Source organism: Chlorocebus sabaeus, chromosome 22, assembly GCF_047675955.1.
Source record: "Chlorocebus sabaeus isolate Y175 chromosome 22, mChlSab1.0.hap1, whole genome shotgun sequence".
Lineage (NCBI taxonomy): Eukaryota > Metazoa > Chordata > Mammalia > Primates > Cercopithecidae > Chlorocebus > Chlorocebus sabaeus.
In genome coordinates this window covers 87,010,062-87,036,500 of record NC_132925.1, presented here as the reverse complement: position 1 = coordinate 87,036,500, position 26,439 = coordinate 87,010,062, and the positions used below count along the sequence as shown (strand labels likewise).

General features: G+C 43.9%; 1 protein-coding gene and 1 pseudogene across 13 annotated transcripts in view; one reads left to right on the top strand and one right to left on the bottom strand.

Moving 5' to 3' along the window:
• Positions 1 to 26,439, bottom strand: part of NEK4 (NIMA related kinase 4) — a 70,920-nt gene that overhangs the window by 30,581 nt on the left and 13,900 nt on the right. For 6 of the 13 annotated variants that reach the window (XM_073010094.1, XM_073010095.1, XM_007984538.3 and 3 more), the window contains exons 7-14: positions 22,011 to 22,415; positions 18,423 to 18,593; positions 17,752 to 17,901; positions 15,984 to 16,050; positions 15,104 to 15,210; positions 13,172 to 13,260; positions 10,860 to 11,065; positions 9,028 to 9,161 (exon numbers count right to left, since the gene is read on the bottom strand). In XM_073010094.1, coding sequence (XP_072866195.1) covers positions 9,028 to 9,161; positions 10,860 to 11,065; positions 13,172 to 13,260; positions 15,104 to 15,210; positions 15,984 to 16,050; positions 17,752 to 17,901; positions 18,423 to 18,593; positions 22,011 to 22,415 — 1,329 coding nt within the window. The other 7 variants (XM_038003799.2, XM_073010099.1, XM_038003796.2 and 4 more) reach the window with 7 other exon arrangements.
• LOC119625629 (AKT-interacting protein-like) lies at positions 23,421 to 25,177 on the top strand (annotated as a pseudogene).

Here is a 26,439-nt window from a genome sequence, read left to right as displayed (position 1 = left end):
CCTAAATCCCTCCGGGTGATGAGCGCTCAGCTCCCTTCCTAGTTTATGTCCCTTTCTCTACCTCTGACCTGTACAACTGGAAGGCTCATAATCCCCTCTTTTCTGAAAAGCCCCAGGTTTTGACCTCACTAATGGAGTCCGTGCTCCGGACTCACGGACCCACCTGGGATGACTGTCAGCAACTCTTTTTAACTCTTTTCACCTCTGAAAAGAGGGAACGTACCAGAAGGGAGGCCAGAAAATATTACATTAGTGGGTGGGCCAGAAGAGGAAGCCCAAGACCAAATTGAAGAGGTTTTTCCCTCTACCCAGCCTAATTGGGACCCAAACTCCTGAGGTGGAAGGAGAGCTTTAGACAATTTTCACCAGTATCTCCTTGTGGGTATCAAGGGAGCTGCTCGAAAACCCATAAATTTGTCTAAGACATCTGAAGTTGTCCAGGGGCCTGATGAGTCACCAGGAGCGTTTCTGGAACACCTCCAGGAGGCCTATCGGACTGGCACCCCTTTTGACCCGGTGGCTCCCAAAAATAGCCGTGCTCTTAATTTGGCATTTGTGGCTCAGGCAGCCCCTGACATCAAAAGAAAATTAGAAAAGCTAGAGGGATTTGCCGGAATGAACATCAGTCAGCTTTTAGAGATAGCCCGAAAGGTTTTTGACAACTGAGAGTTTGAAAAGCAGAAACAGGCAGCTCAGGCAGCTGAAAAGGCTGCTGACAAAGCATCAAAAAGACAGGCAAAAATCATAGCGGCTGCCATTCCGGAAGTCAAGAAGGAAAGACCCCCATCACAGAAAAATGGTCAGGGAACCCTGGGTCCCCGCCAAAAGGGTCAGAAAGGGGAGCGGGCTCCCCTGGAGAAAAACCAGTGCGCTTACTGCAAGCAGATGGGACATTGGAAAAAGGAATGCCCATTAAGACCAGAGGAAAAGCCAAAAGAGAAAAAAGTCCTCACCCTCCCCACTGCAGAGGAATCTGATGATTGATGGGCCAGGGCTCCTTTACACTTGGCCCCCAGGAGCCCATGGTGATCGCCACAGTTGGGGGCCAGCCTGTACGCTTCCTAATTGACATGGGGGCGGATCACTCAGTACTGCAGATGCCCCTAGGCAGTGTCTCTAATAAAAAAGTGGCTGTATGGGGGGCTACTGGAGTTATTCAAGAATATCCTGTCACCCACTCACGAGAGGTGAGTTTAGGGCAGAAAAGAGTAACACACTCGTTCTCGTGGTCCCAGAGTGTCCTCTTCCCCTCCTAGGACGAGACCTGCCCCACAAGCTGCAGGAATCTATTTCCTTCTTGGCCCAACAAGCTCACCTCATGCTAGGGGACACACCACCTCCCGCTGCTCAGCTCCTGCTAACCACCCCTCTGTCAGAAGAATATCTCTTAGTTTCACCTTCACAACCGCCAGAAAATAAAACTAATCCTCTCCTCCTAGACTTACAGACTCTTTCCTCGAGTCTGGGCCAAGTCAAACCCCTGGGACTGGCTAAGCACCACCCTTCAGAGGTAGTGGAACTCCCGGCCACCGCCTTGCCAGTCCAGATAAAGCAATATCCTATGAGTCAGCGGGCTAGGGAGGGAATCAACCCCCATATTCAGCGACTGTTATAAGCTGGCATACTTACACCATGTCAGTCCGCCTGGAATACTCCATTTTTGCCGGTCCAAAAATCCGGAACAAATGATTACCAACCTATACAGGACTTAAGGGAAGTTAACAGACAGTCACTGTCCACCCAACTGTCCCTAACCTTATACTTTACTCAGCCTGCTCCCACCAGAACACACAGTGTACACTGTCCTTGACTTAAAAGATGCTTTCTTTGCTATTCCTCTGGCCCCCAAAAGCCAACCTATCTTTGCTTTTGAATGGACAGATCCTGGCTCAGAAGACACCACCCAATTGACCTGGACTCGGTTACCTCAAGGTTTTAAAAATTCCCCCACCCTTTTTGGGAAAGCCCTCCAACAGGATTTTATACCATTTTGAGCCAGACACCCTAACTGTACTCTTCTTCAGTACGTAGATGACCTTTTATTAGCTACTGAAACTACTGACAGCTGCCTGCAACATACTAGAGACCTACTTTACCTCCTTCAGGAACTCGGGCATCTCGGCCAAAAAGGCCCAGCTTTGTCTTCCCAGAGTCTCCTACTTAGGGTATGAGATAAACAGAGAAAAAAGGGCACTCACCAGTGCTTGTAAGGAAGCTATCCTGCGAATCCCCACTCCCACCACCAAAAGACAGGTACGTGAATTCCTGGGGGCCGCGGGATACCGTCGCCTGTGGATATTAGAGTTTGCAGAGATTGCCAAGCCCCTGTACACCACTACTGGAGGGAATGGCCCACTAGTTTGGACTGACACCGAAGAACAGGCTTTCAAAAACCTGAAAAAGGCATTAACTGAGGCCCCTGCTCTAGCCCTCCCTAATATCTCAAAACCATTTCACCTTTTTATTCATGAGAGCCAGGGAGTTGCTAAGGCGGAGCTCACTCAGACTTTAGGACCCTGGAGATGCCCAGTAGCCTATTTGTTTGGCAGAGACTGGACTCTGTGGCCTCTGGATGGCCAAGCTGTCTGCAAGCTACAGCAGCAAGCCTAGTCCAGGAGGCTGATAAATTGACTCTGGACCAAAATTTAACCCTTACGGCTCCTCATGCCATAGAGACTTTGCTGCAAAGTGCTTCTGGCAAATGGATGTCAAATGCTCGCATCCTGCAGTATCAGAGTTTACTGTTAGATCAGCCTGATTTGACTTCCTCTCCCACAAGGTGGTTAAATCCAGCTACTTTACTCCCTGATCCAGACTTCACTACACCTGTCCATGACTGCCAGCAACTCTTAGAAACTACGGAAACTGGCCGACCTGATCTCCAAGATGTGCCCCTAAACAAGGCAGATGCCACCGTGTTTACAGATGGTAACAGCTTCCTTGAACAGGGAGTACAAAAGGCTGGTGCAGCCGTTACTACGGAGACAGATGTGCTATGGGCCCAGGCATTGCCAGCAAGTACCTCGGCCCAGAAGGCTGAATTGATCGCCCTCACTCAGGCTCTCCAATGGGGTAAGGAAAAACGTATTAACATTTACACTGACAGTAGGTATGCTTTCGCTACTGTACATGTACATGGAGCCATCTATCAAGAGTGTGGACTACTCACCTCAGCAGGAAAGACTATTAAAAAACAAGAAATTTTAGCCCTGCTTGAAGCTGTCTGGCTTCCTCAGCAGGTGGCTGTAATTCACTGCAAAGGACATCAAAGAGAAAACACAGCTGTTGCCCATGGTAACCGAACAGCAGACTGTGGCCGAGAAGCCACTCGGCTCCCAGTAATGCCCTTGGTCCTGCTGCCCACTGTGTCTTTTCCACAGCCCAACTTGCCAAATCACCCAAAATACTCCACAAAGGAAGAGAAACAGGCTTCACATCTTCAGGCTAATAAAAATTAAGAAGGTTGGTGGATTCTTCCTGATTCCAGAATCTTCATACCCCGAGCCCTCGGGAAAACTTTAATCAGTCATTTGCATTCTACCACCCATTTGGGAGGAGGAAAACTGGCCCAGCTTGTAAGGAGCCGTTTCAAGATCCCCCACCTTCAGGACTTAGCTAACGACGCAGCTCTCCAGTGTACCGCTTATGCTCAGGTAAACGCCAAGCAAGGTCCCAAACCCAGCCCAGGCCACCGTCTCTGTGGAGACTCACCAGAAGAAAGGTGAGAAATTGATTTTACAGAGATAAAACCGCACCGGGCAGGGTATAAGTACCTCCTGGTGCTAGTAGACACTGCCACTACAGTAGTAAAGTTTTTACTAAATGAAATCATCCCAAGACACAGGCTGCCTGTTGCCATAGGGTCTGATAATGGGCCAGCCTTCACCTCATCCATAGCTCAGTCGGTCAGCAAGGCATTAAACATCAAATGGAAACTCCATTGTGCCTATCGACCCCAGAGCTCTGGACATGTAGAACGCATGAACCGCACCTAAAAAATACTCTTACAAATTAATTCCAGAAACCGGTGAGAATTGGGTGAGGCTCCTTCCTTTAGCCCTTCTTAGAGTAAGATGTACCCCTGACCGAGCTGGGTTTTCACCTTTTGAAATTATGTAAGGAAGGGCTCTGTCTATCTTGTCTACGTTGAGAGACACCCATTTAGCAGAAATCTCTCAAGCTAATTTATTACAGTATCTGCAGTCTCTCCAACAGGTACGAGACATCATCCAGCTGGTTGTCCGGGGAGCACACCCAAATCCAGTTCCTGACCAGACAGGACCCTGTCACTCTTTCCAGCCGGGTGACCTGGTGTATGTTAAAAAGTTCCAGAAAGGACTCATTCCTGCCTGGAAAGGACCTCATACTGTCATCCTCACCACGCCGACAGCTCTAAAGGTGGACGGCATTCCTGCTTGGATTTATCACTCTCACATCAAAAAGGCCAGCAAGACCCAGCAAGAAACATGGATCCCCAAGCCTGAGCCACGCCCCTTAAAACTGCATCTTGGCCAGGCGCAGTGGCTCACACCTGTAATCCCAGCACTTTGGGAGGCCGAGGTGGGCGGATCACAAGGTCAGGACATTGAGGCCATCCTGGCTAACGGTGAAACCCCATCTGTACTAAAAATACAAAAAAATTAGCCAGGCATGGTGGCGGGCAACTGTAATTCCAGCTACTCAGGAGGCTGAGGCAGGAGAATCACTTGAACCTGGGAGGTGGAGGTTGCAGTGAGCCAAGATTGTACCACTGCACTCCAGCCCGGATGACAGAGCGAGACTCCGTCTCAAAAAAAAAAAAAAAAAAAAACTGCGTCTAAGTTGCGTGAAGCCATCAAATTAATTATTTTTATTTACCTCTTTTGTTTGTTTCCACCTATCACGCCCTCTGCTCCATCCTACTCTTTTCTCCTCCTTTCACGACAGGACATGTGTGTGCGAACGCTACTTGGAAGGCAGGAACCTCCAAAGAAGTCTCTTTTGCAGTCGATTTATATGCTTTGTTCCCAGAGCCTGCCTGTACCCACGAAGAGCAATGCAATCTGCCGGTCACGGGAGCAGGAAACGTTGACCTGACACAGGATTCGCACATACGGGAAGCCGGACTGGATGTGGGAGCTCTAAAGGAGTAGAAAAAGGACTCCAGAGCGTTGATTTTTACCTCTGTCCTGGAAATCACCCTGACTCTAGTTGTCGAGATTCCTTTTAGTTTTTCGGCCCTCACTGGTCATGTGTAACCCTGGCCACTTACTCTGGAGGATCAACCTGGTCCTCAACCCTCTCCATAACTCACACTTCCCGTCCTAGACCGTGTACTATAAGAAATTGCAACCCTCTTACTATAACTGTCCATAACTCTAATTCAGCTCATTGGTATTATGGCATGTCATGGGGATTAAGGCTTTATATCTCAGGATTTGATGTTGGAACTATGTTCACCATTCAGAAAAAGGTCCTGGTCCCATGAAGCCCTCCTAAGCCAATAGGACCTCTAACTGATTTAGGTGACCCTATGTTCCAAAAACACCCAGACAGGGTCGATTTAACTGTCCCACCACTCCTGGTTCCTAAATCTCAACTACAACGACAACATCTCCAACCCAGTCTGATGTCCATTCTGGACGGGGTGCATCACCTCCTTAATCTCACCCAGCCTAAACTAGTCCGAGATTGTTGGTTGTACCTGAAAGCAAAACCCCCATATTACGTTGGTTTAGGAGTAGAGGCCATGTTCAAGGTTAACTCTCTTTCTTGTCATACATGACCCCATGCCCTTACACTAGGTGACGTATCAGGGAACGCCTCCTAATTAGCAACAGCTATAACTTATCTGCTTCTCCCTTCAGGTCACCTGTAATCAATCTCTACTTACTTCCTTAAATGCCTCAGTTTCCTACCAGGCACGTAACAATACCTGGTTGGCTTGTACTTCAGGCCTCACTCGCTGCATCAACAGGACTGAACCCGGACCTCTCCTGTGTGTGTTGGTTCATGTACTCCCCCAGGTCTATGTGTACAGAGGGCCAGAAGGCATGTACTCCCCCAGGTCTATTGGCCAGAAGGGCAACTTCTTATTCCTCCCCCTGAATTGCATTCCAGGTTTCGCCGAGCTGCCCCGCTCCTAGTACCCCTCCTGGCCGGCCTTAGCATAGCTGGGTCAGCAGCCATTGGCACGGCTGCTCTGGTTCAAGGAGAAACTGGACTAATGTCCCTGTCTCAGCAAGTAGATGCTGATTTAAGCAATCTCCAGTCAGCCATAAATATGCCACATACCCAAGTAAATTCTCTAACTGAAGTAGTTCTTCAAAACCGCTAAGGCTTAGATCTACTATTTCTCTCCCAAGGAGGATTATGTGCAGCCCTAGGATAGAGTTGCTGTTTCTATGCCAATCAGTCTGGAGTCATAAAAGATAACCTCCAAAGAGTTCAAGAAAATCTAGATAGACGCCAACAAGAATGAGAAAGTAACATCCCCTGGTATCAAAGCATGTTCAACTGAAATCCATGGCTAACTACTTTAATTACTGGATTGGCAGGACACCTTCTCCTCTTGTTAAGTTTAATCTTCAGGACTTGTATATTAAATTGGTTCCTTAACTTTGTAAAGCAGCGCATAGCTTCTGTCAAACTTATGTATCTCAGAACCCAGTATAACCCCCTTGCTATTACTGAAGAATCAATGATTTGATTCCCCAAAACATGAGTGGGGAATGTGATACCCTACCCTGTTTTAACCTGAGTGACTCTCTCCTAGAAGAGATAGCCAGACAGACTCCATTTTAGTTTCTTCACTTGCAGCCCCCTTTACCTCCCTCCCTTAAGTGCATAACTAGTGTAAACCGACTCAAAGCATGTCCAGGAATGCACCTACTGATAAGATATTGAGGCAAGCTGCACCAGCAGCTCCTGGGGACACGCACGGTGGATGGCACCCCAACCTCTGCATTTATCTCTTTGTGATAGTTTAAGCCCCTGCACCTGGAACTGGTTTTTTTTTTTTTTTTGTAACTGCATTTGTAACCAATTACTTTTTTAACTTTTTGCCAGTTCTGCTTCTGTAAAAATTGCTTCAGCTAAATTCCCCCCACTCCCCTATTTAGACTACGGTATAAAAACAAAACCAGCCCCTTCTTCCGGGCTGAGAGAATTTTGAGCGTCAGCTGCCTCTCGGTCGCTGGCTAATAAAGGAATCCTTAATTTGTCTCAAAGTGTGGCATTTCTCTATAACTCCCTTGGTTACAACAGTAACAGCTGTTATTAATTGCCTTTAAAAATCTGTCCCGTTTTTTTCCAGGTACTTAAAATACAAGTGCCAGTAAGTGGTTCTTATATATATTTTTTGGGTGGGGCGGAATTCATTTTCCTTGTCTTCTGATATTTTAAAAATCCATCGATTTTTCAAGATTGAAAAGAATTACAGCAAGCCAGGTGCGGTGGCTGACGCCTGTAATCCCAGCACTTTGGGAGGCCGAGGCAAGCGGATCACGAGGTCAGGAGATCGAGACCATCCTGGCTAACGTAGTGAAACCCCGTCTCTACTAAAAATACAAAAAATTAGCCAGACATGGTGGCAGGCATCTGTAGTCCCAGCTACTCGGGAGGCTGTGGCAGCAGAACGGCGTGAACCCGGGAGGCGGAGGTTGCAGTGAGCCGAGATTGTGCCACTGCACTCCAGCCTGGGCGACAGCGAGACTCAGTCTCAAAAAAAATAAAATATAGTAAACACTTCATTCTTTTCTTTTTTTTTGTCCTACCCATCCCTGCCCAATCAGCACTTCATTCTTTTTTTTTTTTTTTTTTTTTTTGAGACGGAGTCTCGCTCTGTCGCCCAGGCTGGAGTGCAGTGGCCGGATCTCAGCTCACTGCAAGCTCTGCCTGCCGGGTTTACGCCATTCTCCTGCCTCAGCCTCCCGAGTAGCTGAGACTACAGGCGCCCGCCACCTCACCCAGCTAGTTTTTTGTATTTTTTTAGTAGAGACGGGGTTTCACCGTGTTAGCCAGGATGATCTCGATCTCCTGACCTCGTGATCCACCCGTCTCGGCCTCCCAAAGTGCTGGGATTACAAGCTTGAGCCACCGCGCCCGGCCAGCACTTCATTCTTTATAAAACTTTCTATAATGCTTTATTTGAATGTTACTATTATGTGCTTTCTAAAATGGTGTGAACTACCAAACTCATGGATTCTCACTAGGTTATCAGGCATACAGTAGCTTTATCAGAATCAAATGAAACTTCATTAAAAAAAAGAAAACTACCAATATAGAAATTCTTGAGTATGATTCACATTTAACTGCTGGCACTATAATTTGTAGCTCTTTGATTCAGAATGTACATAGTACTCATGTTTTAGGTAATAGGTAATACAGTTTATTTTTTTTTTGAGACAGTCTCGCTCTGTCACCCAGGCCAGAGTGCAGTAGCGTAATCTCAGCTCACTGCAACCTCCGCCTCCTGGGTTCAAGCAATTCTCCTGCCTCAGCCTCCCCTGCCTTGGGATTACAGGCGCATGCCACCACACCCAGCTAATTTTTGTATTTTTAGTAGAGATGGGCTGTCACCATTCACCACGTTGGCCATGCTGGTCTGGAACTCCTGACCTCAGGTGATCCGCCCACCTTAGCCTCCTAAAGTGTTGTGATTACAGGCGTGAGTCACCACGCCCAACCTAAAGTTTAAATTTTCCTTAAAAAAAAAAAAAAAAAAAAAAGTGTCCAAAGACCTAAAAGGGCTAAAACTAAAAAACTCTTAGAAGAAAATATAAAAATAAATCTTCATGACTTCAGATTTGGCAATGGGGACCATGGGGAGTGACTGCTAACAGGTACACAGGTACAAGGTTTCTTGCGGGGTAATGAAAATATTCTAATATCTATTATGGTAATGATTGTACAATGTTGTAAACACAGTAAAAACCACTGAATTGTACACTTTAGATGAGTGAATTGTTATGTGTGATTTATATTTCAAAAGGTTGTTTAAAAAATTCTATAACATAAGCAGCTTGACACAGCTAATGAGACACTCACCTCTCTCTCAAATTCATCCTCCTCCTCCAAAAGATCATACACCTGCTCTAAAAGCTGAACTCCCAGGCCATGAATTACATCAGCTCTCAAGACTTCAACTAGTCTCCTGATCTTTTCAGAACCTGGCATGATAGCTAAAAGGCAACAACAAAGACAAAGGGTAAAATAAACACTTTTTTACCACTATAGCAAGAACACCACAATTTTTAAAAATTTTGCATTTTATTTTTATTTTATTTTTGAAACTGAGTCACGCTCTGTTGCCCAGGCTGGAGTGCAGTGGCATGATCTCGTCTCACCGCCCCCTGAGTTCATGCCATTCTCCTGTCTCAGCCCCCCGAGTAATTGGGACTACAGGTGCCCGCCACCACGCCTGGCTAATGTTTTGTATTTTTAGTAGAGACAGGGTTTCATTGTGTTAGCCAGGATGGTCTTGATCTCCTGACCTCGTGATCCGCCCGCCTCGGCCTTCCAAAGTGCTGGGACTGCAGGCGTGAGCCACTGCGCCTGGTCTATTTCTTTTTTTTAAGTGACAGAGTCTTGTACTGTCATGGGGATGTAGTGCAGTGTGACCATAGCTCACTACATAGCCTCTAACTTCTAAGCTCAAGCAATCATCCTGCCTCAGCTTCCCAAGTAGCCAGAACTACAGGAATGCGCTACCACCTGCAACTAATTCTTAAATTTTTTGTAGTGATGGGGTCTATGTTGTCCTGGTTGGTCTTGAACTCCTGGCCTCAAGCAACCCTCCCACCTCGGTCTCCCAAAGCAGCGAGACTACAGGCGTGATTATACCACACCAGGCCTTTTTTTTTTTTTTTTTTTTAATTATTTTATTTTTATTTCATTTCATTTGATTTTCTGAGATAGGGTCTTGCTCTGTCACTCAGGCTGGAGTGCAATGGCATGCTCATGGCTCACTGCAGCCTCAACCTCCTGGGTTCAAGAAATCTTCTCACCTCAGCCTCCTGAGTAGCTGGGGCTACAGGCATGGACCACTCTGCCCGGCTAATTTTTGTATTTTTTGTAGACACAGGTAGTTTTCATCATGTTGCCCAGGCTGGTCTCAAACTCCTGGACTCAAGCAATTTGCCCTCCTCAGCCTCCCAAAGTACAGGCATGAGCCACCGCACCCAGCAGGCCTGTTTCTAAAAAAATCTTGATATACTAACATTCTTTTTTCCCTATGACAAGAGTTTGGTTTAATGACTTAAAATTTACATATGAACTTAAGCTTCACTACCATCTCTTAAACCTTAAAAATACCACAACTGTCTAACTTGAAGAAAAGTCACATGAAAAACCACAAACATTTATCTATTTATTTATTTTTAAAAATCAATTTTCATGTAACTTTTCAGGAATACCTCTGTTGCATAACACAGGATATACCTTTTACAGAGGTATGCAAATGAAATAATTTTAAAAACACACAAAAAATTTATAGGCATTAGTTCCTTGTTTTGACATATTTCTCCAATAAACACATGCTCTCCAGTTTGCTGTAAAAGAATAAATTGGGCCAGGTGTGGTGGCTCACACCTGTAATCCCAGCACTTTCAGAGGCCAAGGTGGGAGGATCACCTGAAGTCAGGAGTTCAAGACCAGCCTGGCCAACATGGTGAAACCCCGTTTCTACCAAAAATACAAAAATTAGCCGGGCATGGTGGTGCATGCCTGTAGTCCCAACTACTCAGGAGGCTGAAGCAGGAGAATCTCTTGAACCCAGGAAGCGGAGGTTGCAGTGAGCCAAGATCACGCTACTGCACTCCAGCCTGGGTGACAGAGTGAGACTCCATCTAAAAAACAAAAAATAATAATAAGCTGATCACCTGAAGGGAGCTCTTTAAAATGGATTTCCTCTGCCTCTTCTGCAACCTTCCCATGAAGTATCAATGTGTCCCGGTATTTCCGATGAAGTTTGAATTCTGACACTGGGTTTGCTACCGGGACATCTTCACAGCTATCTTTAGAATCCAGTTTCAGAGTCTGAGTCATCAATTGTACCAAGGCATTAATTTCATTTGTCTGACCTTTCCTGGGGGAAAAAAGTATCCCTCTGTTATTTAATTGACTTCATGAGAATTTTTCGTTAAAAAATTACATGCAAAACCTTTAGGGAGTTCTGCTTTGAAATGTCCAAGTAAGCTCCTACAGACTGACCTGACACTTCCGCAAATAACAACTACAAACTCTAGACAAAATACAACTCAACAATGTAAAGGCAATGCAGAATAAACAAAATCTGCAGGCAGATCTGGGAGAACAGTCAACACCTTTTAGCCTGAGGGCAGGCCATGGGCAGATCAAAGTACAAGAGAACTCACAATCTTTCTGGCCTACAGAAAGGAGAGTTCAGAACAACCACTGTCACTAGAAAGTGACAGAGGAACCTTGGAGACAGTCTAAAAGAAACAGCCCCAGATTCTGTGTATAAACTCTGCCTGTTTCAAAGTAACTTAACCACACTCAAGTACAAAGCTCAAGAACAGTTAAACACAAAATACCAGCTTCCAATGAGGTAAAATTCAGTATCTAGCATCCCATCAAAAATAACCAGATATGCAAAGAAGCAGGAAAATATCATGCATTTGTGAAGAGAAAGAAATCAGTTAATAGAAATATACCCAAATATGACACAACCGATAGAATAAATAAGGACATTAAAATGGGTAGTATAAATATATTCCATATGGCCAAGGTAGAAGAAAACATGAACATGCTAAGGAGACACAAAAATATTTAAAAAAGACCCAAATCAAATTTCTAGAAATGAAAGATACAATGTATTAAATACACGGGATAGGATTAACAGATTAGACATTGCAGAAGAAAAGATTAATTAACTCAAAGACATAGCAATAGAATCTATGAAATGTGAAACAGAAAAAAAGTAAAAATAGGCCAGGTGCAGTGGCTCATGCCTGTAATACCAGCATTCTGGGAGGCCTAGGCAGGCGGATCACCTGAGGTCAGGGGTTCAAGACCAGTCTGGCCAATACGGTGAAACCCGGTTTCTACTAAAAATACAAAAATGTAGCCGGGCGTGGTGGCGCGTGCCTGTAATCCCAGCTACTCGGGGCCGGGGGGGCGGGGGGGCTGATACAGGAGAATCGCTTGAACCCGGGAGGCAGAGGTTGTAGTGAACCGAAATCATGCCACTGCACTCCAGTCTGGACGACAGAGTAAGACTCTGCCTCAAAAAAAAATAAAAAATAAAAAATAAAATATTTTTTAAAAACATAAAAATAAACAGAGCATCAGTGAGCTGTGGCACAAATTTAAGGAGTCTAACATACATGCAATTGGAATCCCTAAGAGGGCAGAAAGAAGTCAAAAAAAAAAAAAATGTGAAGAAATAATGGCCAGGCCAGGCGTGGTGGCTCACGCCTGTAATCCCAGCACTTTGGGAGGCCGAGGCGGGTGGATCACAAGGTCAGGAAATCGAGACCATCCTGGCTAATATGGTGAAACTCCATCTCTACTAAAAATACAAAATATTAGCAGGGTGTAGTGGTACGCGCCTGTAGTCCCAGCTACTTGGGGGGCTGAGGCAGGAGAATTGCTTGAACTTGGGAGGCAGAGGTTACAGCCAGCCGAGATCGCGCCACTGCACTCCAGCCTGGGCGACAGAGCAAGACTCCATCAAAAAAAAAAAAAAAAAAAGAAAAGAAAATCAGACATGTGCATAGAAGACACATTTTTGGCCAGATTAGTTCACACCTATAATCTCAGCACTTTGGGAGGCCAAGGCGGGCGGATCACCTTAGGTCAGAAGTCGAGACCAGCCTGACCAACATGGAGAAACCCTGTTTCTACTAAAAATACAAAATTAGCCAGACGTGGTGGCACATGCCTGTAATCCCAGCTACTAGGGAGGCTGAGGCAGAAGAATCGCTTGAACCCAGGAGGCAGAGGTTGCAGTGAGCTGAGATCATGCCACTGCACTCCAGCCTGGGCAACAAGAGCGAAACTCCGTCTCAAAAAAAAAAAAAAGAGACTTTTTAGCTCCAGCATATGCCACAAACCATTTATAATTTTATCAGTGGGAATACTAGAGATCTGAATACTACTGAAAATGTACATTTAATATTCATTAAAAAAGAAATAGTTTATAAAGGGAGACAGAAAAACAAGAACTTACCCTTCCCTGCAATCCCCATCTGACTTATCAGTTGAACTTGTAGAAGAACTTAACTCATCCTCAGACAGACAATGAATCAGTTTCCTTTCCTATTAAATGTTTGGAAGACATAAAATTCTACATGACAACACAACCAGAATGTGATACTTGAACCAGTCTTAGATGCAACAACTAGACACAATATGTTCCTAGGTGCAATACAGCAGGAGAATCTAACAAATACAAAAATTGTTCCCATACGATTTGTGGCAAAAAAAAGCTCAAAAACTGATTTTATCCATATGATATCCCAGTTCACTCATAAAGTTCACAAGAATAACTGAAGAACATCAGGTGAAGTTTTGTTTTTGTTTTTGTTTATTTGTTTTGTTTTTTGGTTTTTTTTTTGAGACAGAGTCTTGCTCTATCGCCAGACTAGAGTGCAGTGGCACGATCTTGGCTCATAGCAACTTCTGACTCTCTGGTTCAAGCGATTTTCCTGCCTCAGTCTCCCAAGTAGCTGGGATTACAGGCACGTGCCAAAATGCCCAGCTAATTTTTGTATTTTTAGTAGAGACGGGGTTTCACCACGTTGGCCAGGGTGTCTTGAACTCCTGACCTCATGATCCGCCCACCTCGGCCTCCCAAAGTGCTGAGATTACAGGCATGAGCCACCGCGCCTGGCCAAGGTGAAGTTTTACAAGAGTCTCAGCTCTGAAGAAATTTCCAGAGGAGAGTGGATGGCTAGTTCCGGCGTATCAACTCCTAAGCAGAGAGCTTGCTCTATAGGAATGCTGGCATTTTAAATTACCTAAGCAACCTCAGCTTGCCTGTTTTTTTGTATTTGTTTTTGTTTTTTGATACAGGGGTGTCACTATGTTGCCCAGGCTGGCCACAAACTCCTGGGCTCAAGCAATCCTCCTTCCTTGGCCTCCCAAGTAGCTGGGATAACAGCCACAAGCCACCATGCCCAGCTTCAGCTTGCTCTTAATGTGTGACTGTTAAAGTGCTTTAAAGGATTACCTAATAATACACATAGACCCTACAACTCTGGGATATGGAAGGCAGCCTCTATTAGTGAAATAACTAAATGATACAGTTAAAGAAATAATACATCCATTACTTTCAAAGAGCAGGAAAAATTCCCAGAGTATTATACAGAGAGGTGAACATGGGTTAGAAACCTAGCAATTACCCATTTAGCCAAAAGATGGTGTCCCTACATCATCTACAGGCAAGAAGGTAAACTACATTGACAAAAATAAGAAATTGAGGAATGATTAGCAAGTGAGACTTGAATCTGGCAACACAGATGGGTATGTTGGTATCACAGCAGACTGAGCAAAGTGTTGCCTAGTGCAAGTCCTTAGAAAGTTCTGTTTACTTATTTATTTATATTTTTGAGACAGGGTCTTGCTCTGTCACCCAGGCTACAGCACAGTGGTATGAACACAACTCACTGTAGCCTTGACCTCTTGGGCTCAAGTGATCCTTCCACCTCAGCCCCCTGAGTTGCTGGGACTACAAGTGTGCGCCACCTTGCCAGGTAATTTTTTTTTTTCTTAGAGACAGGGTCCAACTATGTTGCCCAGATTGATCTCAAACTCCTGGGCTAAAGCAATCTTCTCACCTTGGCCTCCCAAAGTGCTAGTATTATAAGCGTGAGCCACTGCATCAGGCCAGGAAGTCCTGTTTTAAAGACCAACCTAAGAAATATCTTCAATTAGGCTATCAATTGTTTATAAGAGTATCTGAAAAATTTGTTTCCTTAATGGGTCAAACATAATCCTTTTGACTATTATTTACCAGTTCCTTTCTTTATCAAGAGTGAAAAGATGTAATAAGCTGGCCCTGTCCCAAAAATAAATGGAGCTGACATTTAAACGTTTACTGCATTAGGCCTGCCAGAAGTAGACTGTCCACCTTCTTCTCTCTTAGGAGTACGTAATGCACCTGAGTGACACTGCAGTCAGAGGAGAGCCGTCGGGCGGGCATGGGCTGGTCTTCCTCCTGGGGTTTTCCTTGCCCTGCTACACTCAGAGCTTTCCTCACTGAAGGGCCTGAAAAAGCAAACACCCCCAGTAGTTGTTTGTGGTAGGCTGCCCCAATTGAAGAGGGCTTTGTATTTGGTATGGAACGTACCCCAGCAAGAGCTGGCCCAAAAGTAACTCAAACAGCATATTTATCATTACTCTGGTGTCTGACATTTCAGTTGAAATCTTAGCTCTGGGTCCACCAGTTCTGTGACCTTGGGCAAGTTATTTAACTCCTCAGAGCCTCTGTTTCCTCAGCTGCAAAATGGTGATAATAATGCATATTTTGGCAATTACTGTAAATATGAAATAATACCCTTAATATGTTTACCATAATGCCTAAGACATGGTCAGCATTCAATAGATGGAAGCTGCTAGTACTATCTTTAAAAAATAATAAAAAGAATGATGGCCCTCAGCCTAGGGCAGCACCACTCCCCCAGCAACCTCCCTCTGTTCCTAAGATGAGAGCAATTCACTGACCAGTGGACACTGGACATGGAAAAAAGTTAAACATTCACTTGATTTCTGGTCTGAAACCTCCCAAGAGTTACTGCCACTCAAAGCCCTCTTGTTATTTCTCTAATATCCCCTTCTGCTGATATTTGAACCAGATTCAACACCCTATGATGATTTCTTAAAAGGCTTGACTAAGAAATTTCAAAATCTTTTCCAAATCAATTTCCTACATGTTTTACTGCTGCCGGAAAGTTTCAACCTCTCATAGTCAGAACCAGTGCTTCTGTCCACGGACCACACCTCTAACTGCCAATTAGATGAAGAAAAGAAGTCAACTTTACCTGAAGAGGACATTTCTTCCTGTGACTGCTTTAGTCGCCTTCTCTCTCTGGCTGATAATGGTCGATCCTTTAAAAGAAAGTCACAGAGTCACTTCCATTCCTACTTGCTATTCTTATAATACCTACAATCCATGATGTATCATCCAGCATTAAGAAAAAGGTCTCAGCTGGATGCGGTGGCTCACACTTGTAATCCCAACACTCTGGGAGGCTGAAGTGGGCAGATCACGAGGTCAGGAGTTCGAGGCCAGACCGACCAACATGGTGAAACCCCATCTCTACTAAAAATACAAAAATTAGCCGAGCATGGTGGCGCATGCCTATAATCCCAGCTACTCGGGAGGCTGACGCAGGAGAATTGCTTGAATCTGGGAGGCGGTGGTTGCAGTGAGCTGAGATCGCGCCATTGCACTCCAGCCTGGGTGACAGAGCAAGACCATAAAAAAAAAAAGGTCTTGCACTGGACTTACAGGAGTGTCCACTGGAAACCAGCCCACAGCAGGGTTATAGCTACTAGTGAGAAATGAGCACAGCCCTCGTTTCTGGGAGGTGCTCATTTTTAGAAGGGCAAATGGGGACTTTCACATTTGCCATATTCAAAATCTACTTTGTTTCTGGTTTTGATTTTTGTTTTTTGTTTTTTTTTTTGAGACGGAGTCTTGCTCTGTAGCCCAGGCTGGAATGCAGTGTGGCCCGATCTCAGCTCACTGCGAGCTCTGCCTCCCGGGTTCACGCCATTCTTCTGCCTCAGCCTCCCGAGCAGCTGGGACTACAGGCGCCCGCCACCACGCCTGGCTAATTTTTTGTATTTTTAGTAGAGACAGGGTTTCACCGTGTTAGCCAGGATGATCTCCATCTCCTGACCTCGTGATCCGCCTGCCTCGGCCTCCCAAAGTGCTGGGATTAAAGGCCAGAGCCACCTTGCCCAGCCTACTTCGTTTCTTTAATTCACTGAAAGTGACCATCTCTGAAACCACAAAATCTGTCCATTTCAATCAAAGATTCTGCTGAGGCTGGGTGTGGTGGCTCACACCTGTAATCCTAGCACTTTGGGAGCCTGGGGCAGGTGGATCATCTGAGGTCAGGAGTTTGAGACAAGCCTGGCCAACATGGCAAAACCCCATCTCTAATAAAATACAAAAATTAGACAAGCGTGGTGGCTGGCACCTGTAGTTCCAGCTACTGGGGAGGCTGAGGCAGGAGAATTGCTTGAACCCAGGAGGCAGAGGTTGCAGTGAGCCGAGATCATGCCACTGCACTCCAGCCTGGGCAACAGAGACTCCATCTCAAAAAAAAAAAAGATTCTGCCGAGATCACATCTGTCCCATCTGTCCCTTCCAGTGTTTGGCAAGAAGCAGAGCGAAGATGTTTTAATACAAAACTTCATAATATACACAAGATTTTACAACCAATAAGAAGGTTTTGGAGGGTTTTTGCTTTGAGACAGGTTCTCGCTCTGTACAGTGCTGTACCCAGGCTGAAGTACAGTGGCATGATCTCGGCTCACCTTAACCTCTGCCTTTTGGGTTCAAGCCATCCTCCCACCTCGGCCTCATAGTAGCTGGGACTATAGGTACGTGCCACCACATTTTACTAATTTTTAAATTTTTTGTAGAGACAAGGTCTCACTATATTGCCCAGGCCAGTCTTGAACTCCTGGGCTCAACTGATCCTCTTGCTTCAGTCTCCCAAAGTACTCGGATTACATGCATGAGCCACCACACCTGACTATAAGGTTTTTAAAAATCCAACATATGTTCCCACAAACCTTTGATGATGACATCGCACTGCTCCTTGAACTGCTCACAGACCCAGTGACCACTCTATGTTGGTTTTCAGCCTCTTTTTGTATTGATGTGATATCCACTTTCCCAACAATGGGATGAGAAGGCAAAACTCGAGGAGGCGACTCTTGGAACTTAAATAATTAAAAAAGAAGATTAACAGTTTCATATATAGCCCCTTCCAATGTTCCCCTATCAGCAGGTTCCCTATGTATGTGTCAGTGGTTTGCTCTTAAAACCTTCAAAACATTGCATTTTTTTTTAAAAGACTCTGCCAAAAGTCAATCATCTAAGAAGCTTATGGAGAGGATACCTGTTGAAGTCATTTCAAGAAATGAGATGTCAACATGATTCTGTGGAGAAGCTGAAGAAAGAACTGTTCATCAGTACAACACAGATGGGGTCAAAGGTTTACCCTCATTAGCCTATTCCTTTAACTTTCAAAATGATCTGTCCATCTTTGCTGGAGAAGATAAAATCCTTACTCTCTTCCAACTCACTGATATTTGAAAACTAGTATTTAGCATCTTGCCGTTGTCACCCTTCTGTATATGTTCCTTGCATTTCTTATGTGCCTTTTGGCAATTGTTAATTGCTCTAAATAGAAACTGAGCTTCCCAAAGTCCACCTCCCAAACCAAAGCAAAATGACTTACAGCAAAGAGATCTCTGCCAACCTGTCTCTTTTCCCCTCTGTGCTCAGTCTGTTCTCTCTTCTTCTGCCGTCGCTGTCGAGACAGAGAAGGTTCAGACCCAGAGTTGTGTGGCTGTAAATCTGGGTGGATTCTGCCCTGTTTTTCTATAGTACATTCACCAGTAACTTGATCCTTAAAAATAATAAAATGACATTTTAAAGTATAGCAAGCAACCTGGTACTAAAGTAAGCTGCCCATAAAAAGTGGTTTTTGTCTTTAGCATGAAAACTTTCCTCAAAAAACTGTTTCCATATTGCAATTTAAAGTGTTACCTGGAAGTTGTAAATTGACCCATCACAATGTAAAGTTCACAATATGGTCCAAATATAACAATGCAAAATTGAATACAGAGGTATACATAACCTTCCTCTTAGAAAACAAAAGAAGTGGGCTAGGCATGGTGGCTCACGCCTGTAATCCCAGCACTTTGGGAGGCCGAGGCGGGTGGATCACGAGGTCAGGAGTTCAAGATCAGCCTGGCCAACATGGTGAAACCCCTTCTCTACTAAAAATACAAAAAGTAGCCGGGCATGGTGGTGGGTACCTGTAATCCCAGCTACTCAGGAGGCTGAGGCAGGAGAACTGCTTGAACCTGGCGGGGGAAGGTTGCAGTGAGCCGAGATCGCGCCACTGCACTTCAGCCTGGGCGACAGAATAAGACTTCGTCTCAAAAAAAAAAAAAAAAGAAAAGAAAAAGAAAACAAAAGCAGTTACAATTTCAAATTTTTGTGCAATAAAATTAAATCATAATGCAACAGTTAAAAAATAATAATTATAAAAGGAAGCAAATACACACAAAAACTCAAAATAATGAATAGTCTTTTGAACATCCAAATGGTCAAACTCTCCATGCCTACCTTTTTTTTTTTTGAGGCGGAGTCTCACTCTGTCACCCAGGCTGGAGTGCAATGGCACAATCTCGGCTCACTGCAAGCTCCGCCTCCCGGGTTCACGCCATTCTCCTGCCTCAGCCTCCCGAGTAGCTGGGACTACAGGCGCCCACCACCTCGCCTGGTTAGTTTTCTTTTGTATTTTTTAGTAGAGACGGGGTTTCACCGGATTAGCCAGGATGGTCTCGATCTCCTGACCTCGTGATCCGCCCGTCTCGGCCTCCCAAAGTGCTGGGATTACAGGCTTGAGCCACCGCGCCTGGCCCATGCCTACTTTTAAACACAATGAAAATGAGAAGAAGCTGAGTGTGGTAGCTCACACCTGTAATCCCGACACTCTGAGAAGCCAAGTCAGGAAGACCACGTGAGGCCAGGAGTTCAAGACCAGCCTGAGCAACATAGAGAGACCTCCATCTCCATTAAAAAAAAAAAAAAAAAAAAAGTCAGATGTGGTGATATGCCAGTTAGTCACAGCTACCCAGGAGGCTGAGGTGAGAGGATTGCATGAGTCCAGGAGGTCAAGGCTACCATGAGACGTGATCATACCACCGTACTCTAGCCTGGGTGACACAGCAAGAGTGTCTCAAAAAAAAAAAAAATTATTTATTTATTTATTTATTTATTTATTTATTTATTTGTTTATGTAATGTTTTGAGACAGTGTCTCGCTCTGTTGCCCAGGCTGGAGTGTAATGGCACAATCTCGGCTCACTGCAATCTCTGCCTCCTGGGTTCACACCATTCTCCTGCCTCCGTCTCCTGAGTACCTGGGACTACAGGCGCCCACCACCATGCCCAGCTAATTTTTTTTTGTATTTTTAGTAGAGACAGGGTTTCACCATGTTAGCCAGGATGGTCTCAATCTTCTGCCCTTGTGATCCGCCCGCCTCAGCCTCCCAAAGTGCTGGGATTACAGGTGTGAACCACTGCGCCTGGCCAAAATCTTTTAATAAATTAAAAAGATAATGAGGAGTTGTCTTTCTCAAAATGAATGTTTATTTGCAATGCTGACAGGCAAAGACAAAATGCCGACATCAGTTATCCAAATGTTCTGATTTTTTTCTCCTCCTCCAAATAAAAATAATTGTTTTAATTAAATCACTTAAATTGTGGTTAATCTAAAACTACTGGTTTGATTCAATTATTTTTTAAAATCTCATAACTTTTCATAAGTTTTCCATTCTGAAAATGAACAAATGTTTTAAATGAATTCCAATTTAATAAAAATTTATTTCCCAAGTAAACATCAGTTATTTGGATGTACCCTAAAAAGTACAATAAAAAGACCATTGAGCTTGGCATTAGATGGAGTCTTATGTGAGAAACTTAATTGTCCTGAGCCCAGTTTCATCATTTAAAAATGGATCTAATACCCAGAGCCATATTGTATTACTGTTTGAGGATTAGCTGAGAGAATACACTAAAAGTACTTAGGACTATGTCTGATGCATATTAATTAGATGCTCAGCCAGGCACAGTGGCTCACACCCGTAATCACAGCACTTTGGGAGGCTAAGGTGTGAGGATGATTTGAGCCCAGTCAGGAGTTTGAGACCAGCCTAGACAACATAGGGAGACCCTGTCTCTACAAAAAATAGAAAAAATTAGCCAGGCATGCTGGTGTATGCCTGTAGTCCCAGCTACTCGGGAGGCTAAGGTTGGAGGATCACTTGAGCCTAGGACACCCAGGCTGCAGTGAGCTGAGATCACATCACTGCACTCCAGCCTCAGCAACAGAGCAAGGACCTGCAGAAGAGGAAGAGGGGAGGGGAGGGGAGGGGAGGATGGGAGACAATATTTTCTTTTTTTTATTTTTTTGAGATGGAGTCTTGCTCTGTTGCCCAGGCTGGAGTGCACTGGGGCAATCTCAGCTCACTGCAACCTCTGCCTCTCAGGTTCAAGTGATTCTCCTGCCTCAGCCTCCTGAGTAGCTGGAATTACAGGCATGCACCACCACGCCTGACTAATTTTTGTATTTTTAGTAGAAACAGGGTTTCACTATGTTGACCAGGCTGGTCTTGAACTCCTGACCTCCTGCCTCAGCCTCCCACAGTGCTGGGATTACAGGTGTGAGCCACCATTCCTGGCCGGGAGACAATATTTTCAAATGCTGTATCTAATAAGGAACTGGTATCTATAATAAAGAACTCTCAGAATTCAATAATAAAATGATAAACCAATTTTAAAATTGGCAAAGAATTCAAATAGTTTATTTCTCCAAAGGAGAAATACTGGCCAAAGTATATAAAAAGATGCTTAAGGCTGGGCGTGGTGGCTCACACCCATAATCCCAGCACTTTGGGAGGCCGAGGCAGGCTGATCACTTGAGATCAAAGTTTGTGACCAGCCTGACCAACATGGTAAAACCCCATCTCTGCTGGAAAAACTACAAAAATTAGCTGGACCTGGTGGCACATGCTTGTAATCCCAGCTATTCAGGAGGCTGAGGCTGGAGAATCACTTGAACCCAGGAGGCACAGGTTGCTGTGACTGTTACAGGGTACTGGGTTTCTTTTTGGTTTGATGCAAACATTCTTCTATGTTTAAACTGATACATAGAATTACTGATTTTCCTAAAATGACAAGAGAACCCACATATTTGTAACTGCACTTTCAGTCTTCTCTCCAAAACCAATATCTCATGTGTGCATATCACTCACCTGGTCCTTTGGCTTTTGTTCTTTGATTAGGGGCTGCAGAAGCTTCACTGGTTCATTTTTTTCCCCAGCGACAATGTCAGAGGACCACGTGGGAATCAGGTTTTCAGGCTGGGCACTGGATTTACTGTTGTTCTGAAGCATCTCCTCTTTCACTTGAGAAATACTGCATATACCTCCTAACTCATTAGAGGCATCCAAGTGTCTTGGCTGATTCTCCTGAACGAAGTCATCACTCACTGAATCCCTCCCTTTTGCAGGTAAGATGTCAATATTTACCTTACTGATTGTGGCTAGTTCTGTGGTATTGCTAAAGTCCTGTTTGCAGGTATGGGCTTTCAGACTGGCAGGTGACTTCAAGGGACCAGAGGCCCTGGGTTTCTCCTGGGACAAACATTTGCCTTCATCCTGAATGAAAACATGTTTGGAAATTATTATAGCACTCCTCATATCTTATACCAAATCAACTCAAAATGCAACAAGAGGTTCCTCAAAAAGTTAAACATGGAATTACCATATGACCCAGCAATTCCACTCATAAGTATGTAATCTAAGGAACTGAAAGCAGGGACTCAAGTAAATATTTGTACACCAATGTTTATAGTAGCTTTATTCAAAATAGCCAAAAGGCGGAAACAACCCAAAAGTCCATCAGCAGATGAAGGGAAAAACAAAATGTGGTAAATACTGCCGGGCACGGTGGCTCACGCCTGTAATCCCAGAAGTTTGGGATACCGAAGCAGGTAAATCACTTGAGGCCAGGAGCTCGAGACCAGCCGGGGCAACATGGTGAAATCCCATCTCTACTAAAAATACAAAAATTAGCCAGGTGTGGTGGTGCATGTCTGTAGTCCCGGTTACTTGGGAGGCTGATGCAGAAGGATTGCTTGAGCCTAGGAAGTGGAGGTTGTAGTGAGCCGAGAGCCCACCATTGCACTCCAGCCTGGGCAACAGGAGTGAAACGCTGTCTCAACAACAACAAAAAAGGCAAATACATACAATGGAATATTTCTAATCCATAAAAAGGAATGAAGTTCTGATACATGCTAAAACATGAATGACCCTTGAAAACATGCTAAGTAAAATAAGCCAGGCCAGGTGTGGTAGCTCACGCCTATCATCCCAGTACTTTGGGAGGCAGAGGCAGGAGGATCACTTGAGCTCAGGAGTTTGAGACCAGCCTAGGCAACATGGTGAAATCCCATTTCTATAAAAAAAAATACCAAAAAATTAGCTGGGCATGGTGGCAAGTGCCTGTAGTCCCAGCTACTTGGAAGCCTGAGTGGGAGGACTGCTTGAGCCGGGAGGTCAAGGCTGCAGTGAGCCGTGATCACACCACTGCGCTCCAGCCTGGTTGACACAGTGAGCTCCTGTCTCAGAAAAGAAAAGAAATAAGCCAGGACAGGGCAGGGAGCAAGCAGGGGCAGGATTGGCACTGTGGCCAGAGATGCTGCTGGGCCGCAAAGGTGATGGGCAGCTGGGAACTCTACACTGAAGGTGCAGAGGTGAGGCACGATGCCCAGAAGGCTGGTAAATTGAATGCTGAGGACAGAAGAGTCTGATGACATAATACTGAATTTCTTTGTTTGGAGTACACATTATAAACTCTTTCGGGAGCATGTCTACAAGCTCTATATGGAAATGATCTGAAGCTGAAAACATTGGCAGGGGATGTGAAAATCAGTCTTCCATGAACTATGCCAAAGAAACAGCTGCCTTCTATTCCCAAAAATGCTTTGCCCATAACTAAGCCTACACCTTCTGCCCCAGCAGCAGAGTCAACAAATGGCATGCATGCTTCCTATAGACTCGTCCACCTGAAATACTCTCTTCTTGCAGAATTTACCTTGGTTGTGGAGCAGATGTTATTAGGTGTCTATGTGCAGCCATCTTATCCCTCTGTATTAAAGTGGTTTGGACTAATAATCATAGAGCATAGACTTTATCAAGATGGTATATTTAGGCAGGCGTGGTGGCTCACACCTATAATCCCAGCACTTTGAGAGTCTGAGGTGGGTGGAGCACTTGAGGTTAGGAGTTCGAGACCAGCCTGGCCAACATGGTGAAACCTGTCTCTAACCAAAACTATAACAATTTGCTGGTGTGGTGCCACGTGCCTGCAATCCCAGCTACTCAGGAGGCTGAGGCAGGAGATCACTTGAACCCAGGAGGCAGTTTGCCGTAAGCCAAGATCGCACCAGAACACTCTAGCCTGGGCAACAGAGCGAGACTCTGTCTCAAAAAAAAAAAAAAAAAAAAAAGATGGTGTATTTAAGTTTGCAGTTTACATCCATCCCTGATTACTATCCAGATGGTGACTATCCATGCTCGATATTCGGTATTCCCATCTTTCACCTACTAGGTGATGCCACCTCAGATGAACTGGATGTGAAGAGAGCATTTGGAAAATGGAGGTGGAATCATAATCAAATTTGGCAAGTACTAACAATATGCAGGGAGAGTTTTCTACAAGATTGATAAAAAAGCCCCCTAAACCCAGAGGCTGCAATACTGTATGAGAAAGATGTTCAGCTTTTTAAGAGTAAAGTGGTTGACAGTGTTAAGGTGTGCATTACTCATTTGTCTGACCAATCTAAAATAGAAGACTCATGCAATTAGCTTTTCTCCATGGAATCCTTCTGTACGTGATGAAGCCAAAGAAAAGATGCTGACTCAGAAAAGCCTGAAGAACAGCACAATAAGTGTTCGTGTCACCGGCCTGTCATAGGTAAAGACTGGCTCAGTACAATCTTTCAGTAAAGAAGAGAAAACAGTAGCAACTTAAGAGATGGTGAATCTGGTACACCATGCACTTTCCTGCTGGACTCTGGACTAGTTCAAGCTGACCAATGGCAATGGACAGCCTGAAAAACAAAACCGTGTTAACAATGAAAAAAAAAGAAAGAAAGAAGCCAGAAACAGAAAGACAAATATTGTATGATTCCACTTATATAATATATCTAGAACAGGCAAATCCAAAAAGACAAAAAGTAGATGAGAGCTTACCAGGGCCTGAGGATAGAGGGAATAGAAAATTATTGCTCAATGGGTACAAAGTTTCTGTTTGAAATGATGGAAACGTTTTGGAAGATAGTGATGATGGTTGCATGATACTGTGAATGTAATTAAGGACAATGAATTATATGCTTCATATGTAGTATTAGACCACATTAACAAAATGAAGGAAAAAAAACACATGATCAACACCCTTATGTGATGATTTTCAGGGCTGTGAAAAAAAAAAAAACACTTTTCATGATTAAAAAAAAAATTCAACAAACTAGGAATAGAAAAAAAAATTCTTAACATAATAAAAGTCACATATGAAACACCCACAGTAAACATCACATTTAATGGTAAAAGACTGAAAGCTTTTCCTCTAAGATCAGGAACAAGGCAAGAATACCTGTTTTCACCTCTTCTAGTCAATATAGTACTAGAAGTTCTAGTCAGAGCAATTAGGCAAGGAAAAAAAATAAGCCATCAAAGTTAGAAAAGAAGAAGTAAAATTATCTCCTTTTGCAGATGATATGATCTTGTGTGTAGGAAACCCTAAAGATTCCACACACAGAAACTGTTAGAACTAATAAATGAACTGAGCAAGGTAGCAAGAGGCAAAGTCAACATACAAAAAACAGTTGCATTTCTATATACTAACCATAGACAGTCTGAGAAGCAAATTACAAAAACAATTCAATTTACAACAGTATCAAAAATAATAAAATAATTAGGAATTAACCAAAAGGTGAAAGAAAGACTCACATAGTGAAATCTACAAAATGGTGTTGAAAGAAATGTAAAGAAGACATAAATAAATGGAAACACATCCCATGTTCATGGATTGGAAGACTGTTAACATTGTTCGTTCTTTTTTTCTCTTTTTACAATTGGGCATCTCCTTGAGAAGAGCTTAATATTGTTAATATATTAATACTACCCAGAGCAATCCATAGATTCAATCTAATCCTTATCAAAATCCCAATGACATTCTTTGGAAAAACAGAAAAATCCATCCTAAAATTCAATGGAATCTCAAGGGCTCCCAAATAGCCAAAACAATCTTGAAAAAGAAGAATAGAGATGGAGGGCTCATGCCTCACGATTTTAAAACACACCACAAAACTACATTATCAAAACAGTGTAGTATTCGTATAAAAACAGACATTATACATAGAAACCAATGGAACAGAATGGGGAACCCAGAAATAAACCTTCACATGTGTGGGCAAATGATTTTTGACAAAGGTGCCATGATCATTTAATGAGGAAAGGACAGTTTTTTCAACAAATAGTGCTGAAAAAGCTAAATACCCATATACAGAAGAATGAAGTCAGACCTTTACCTAATACCATATAAAAAATTAACTCAAAATGAACAAAAAACCTAAATGTAAGACCTAAAACTATAAAACTCTCATAAGAAGACATAAGG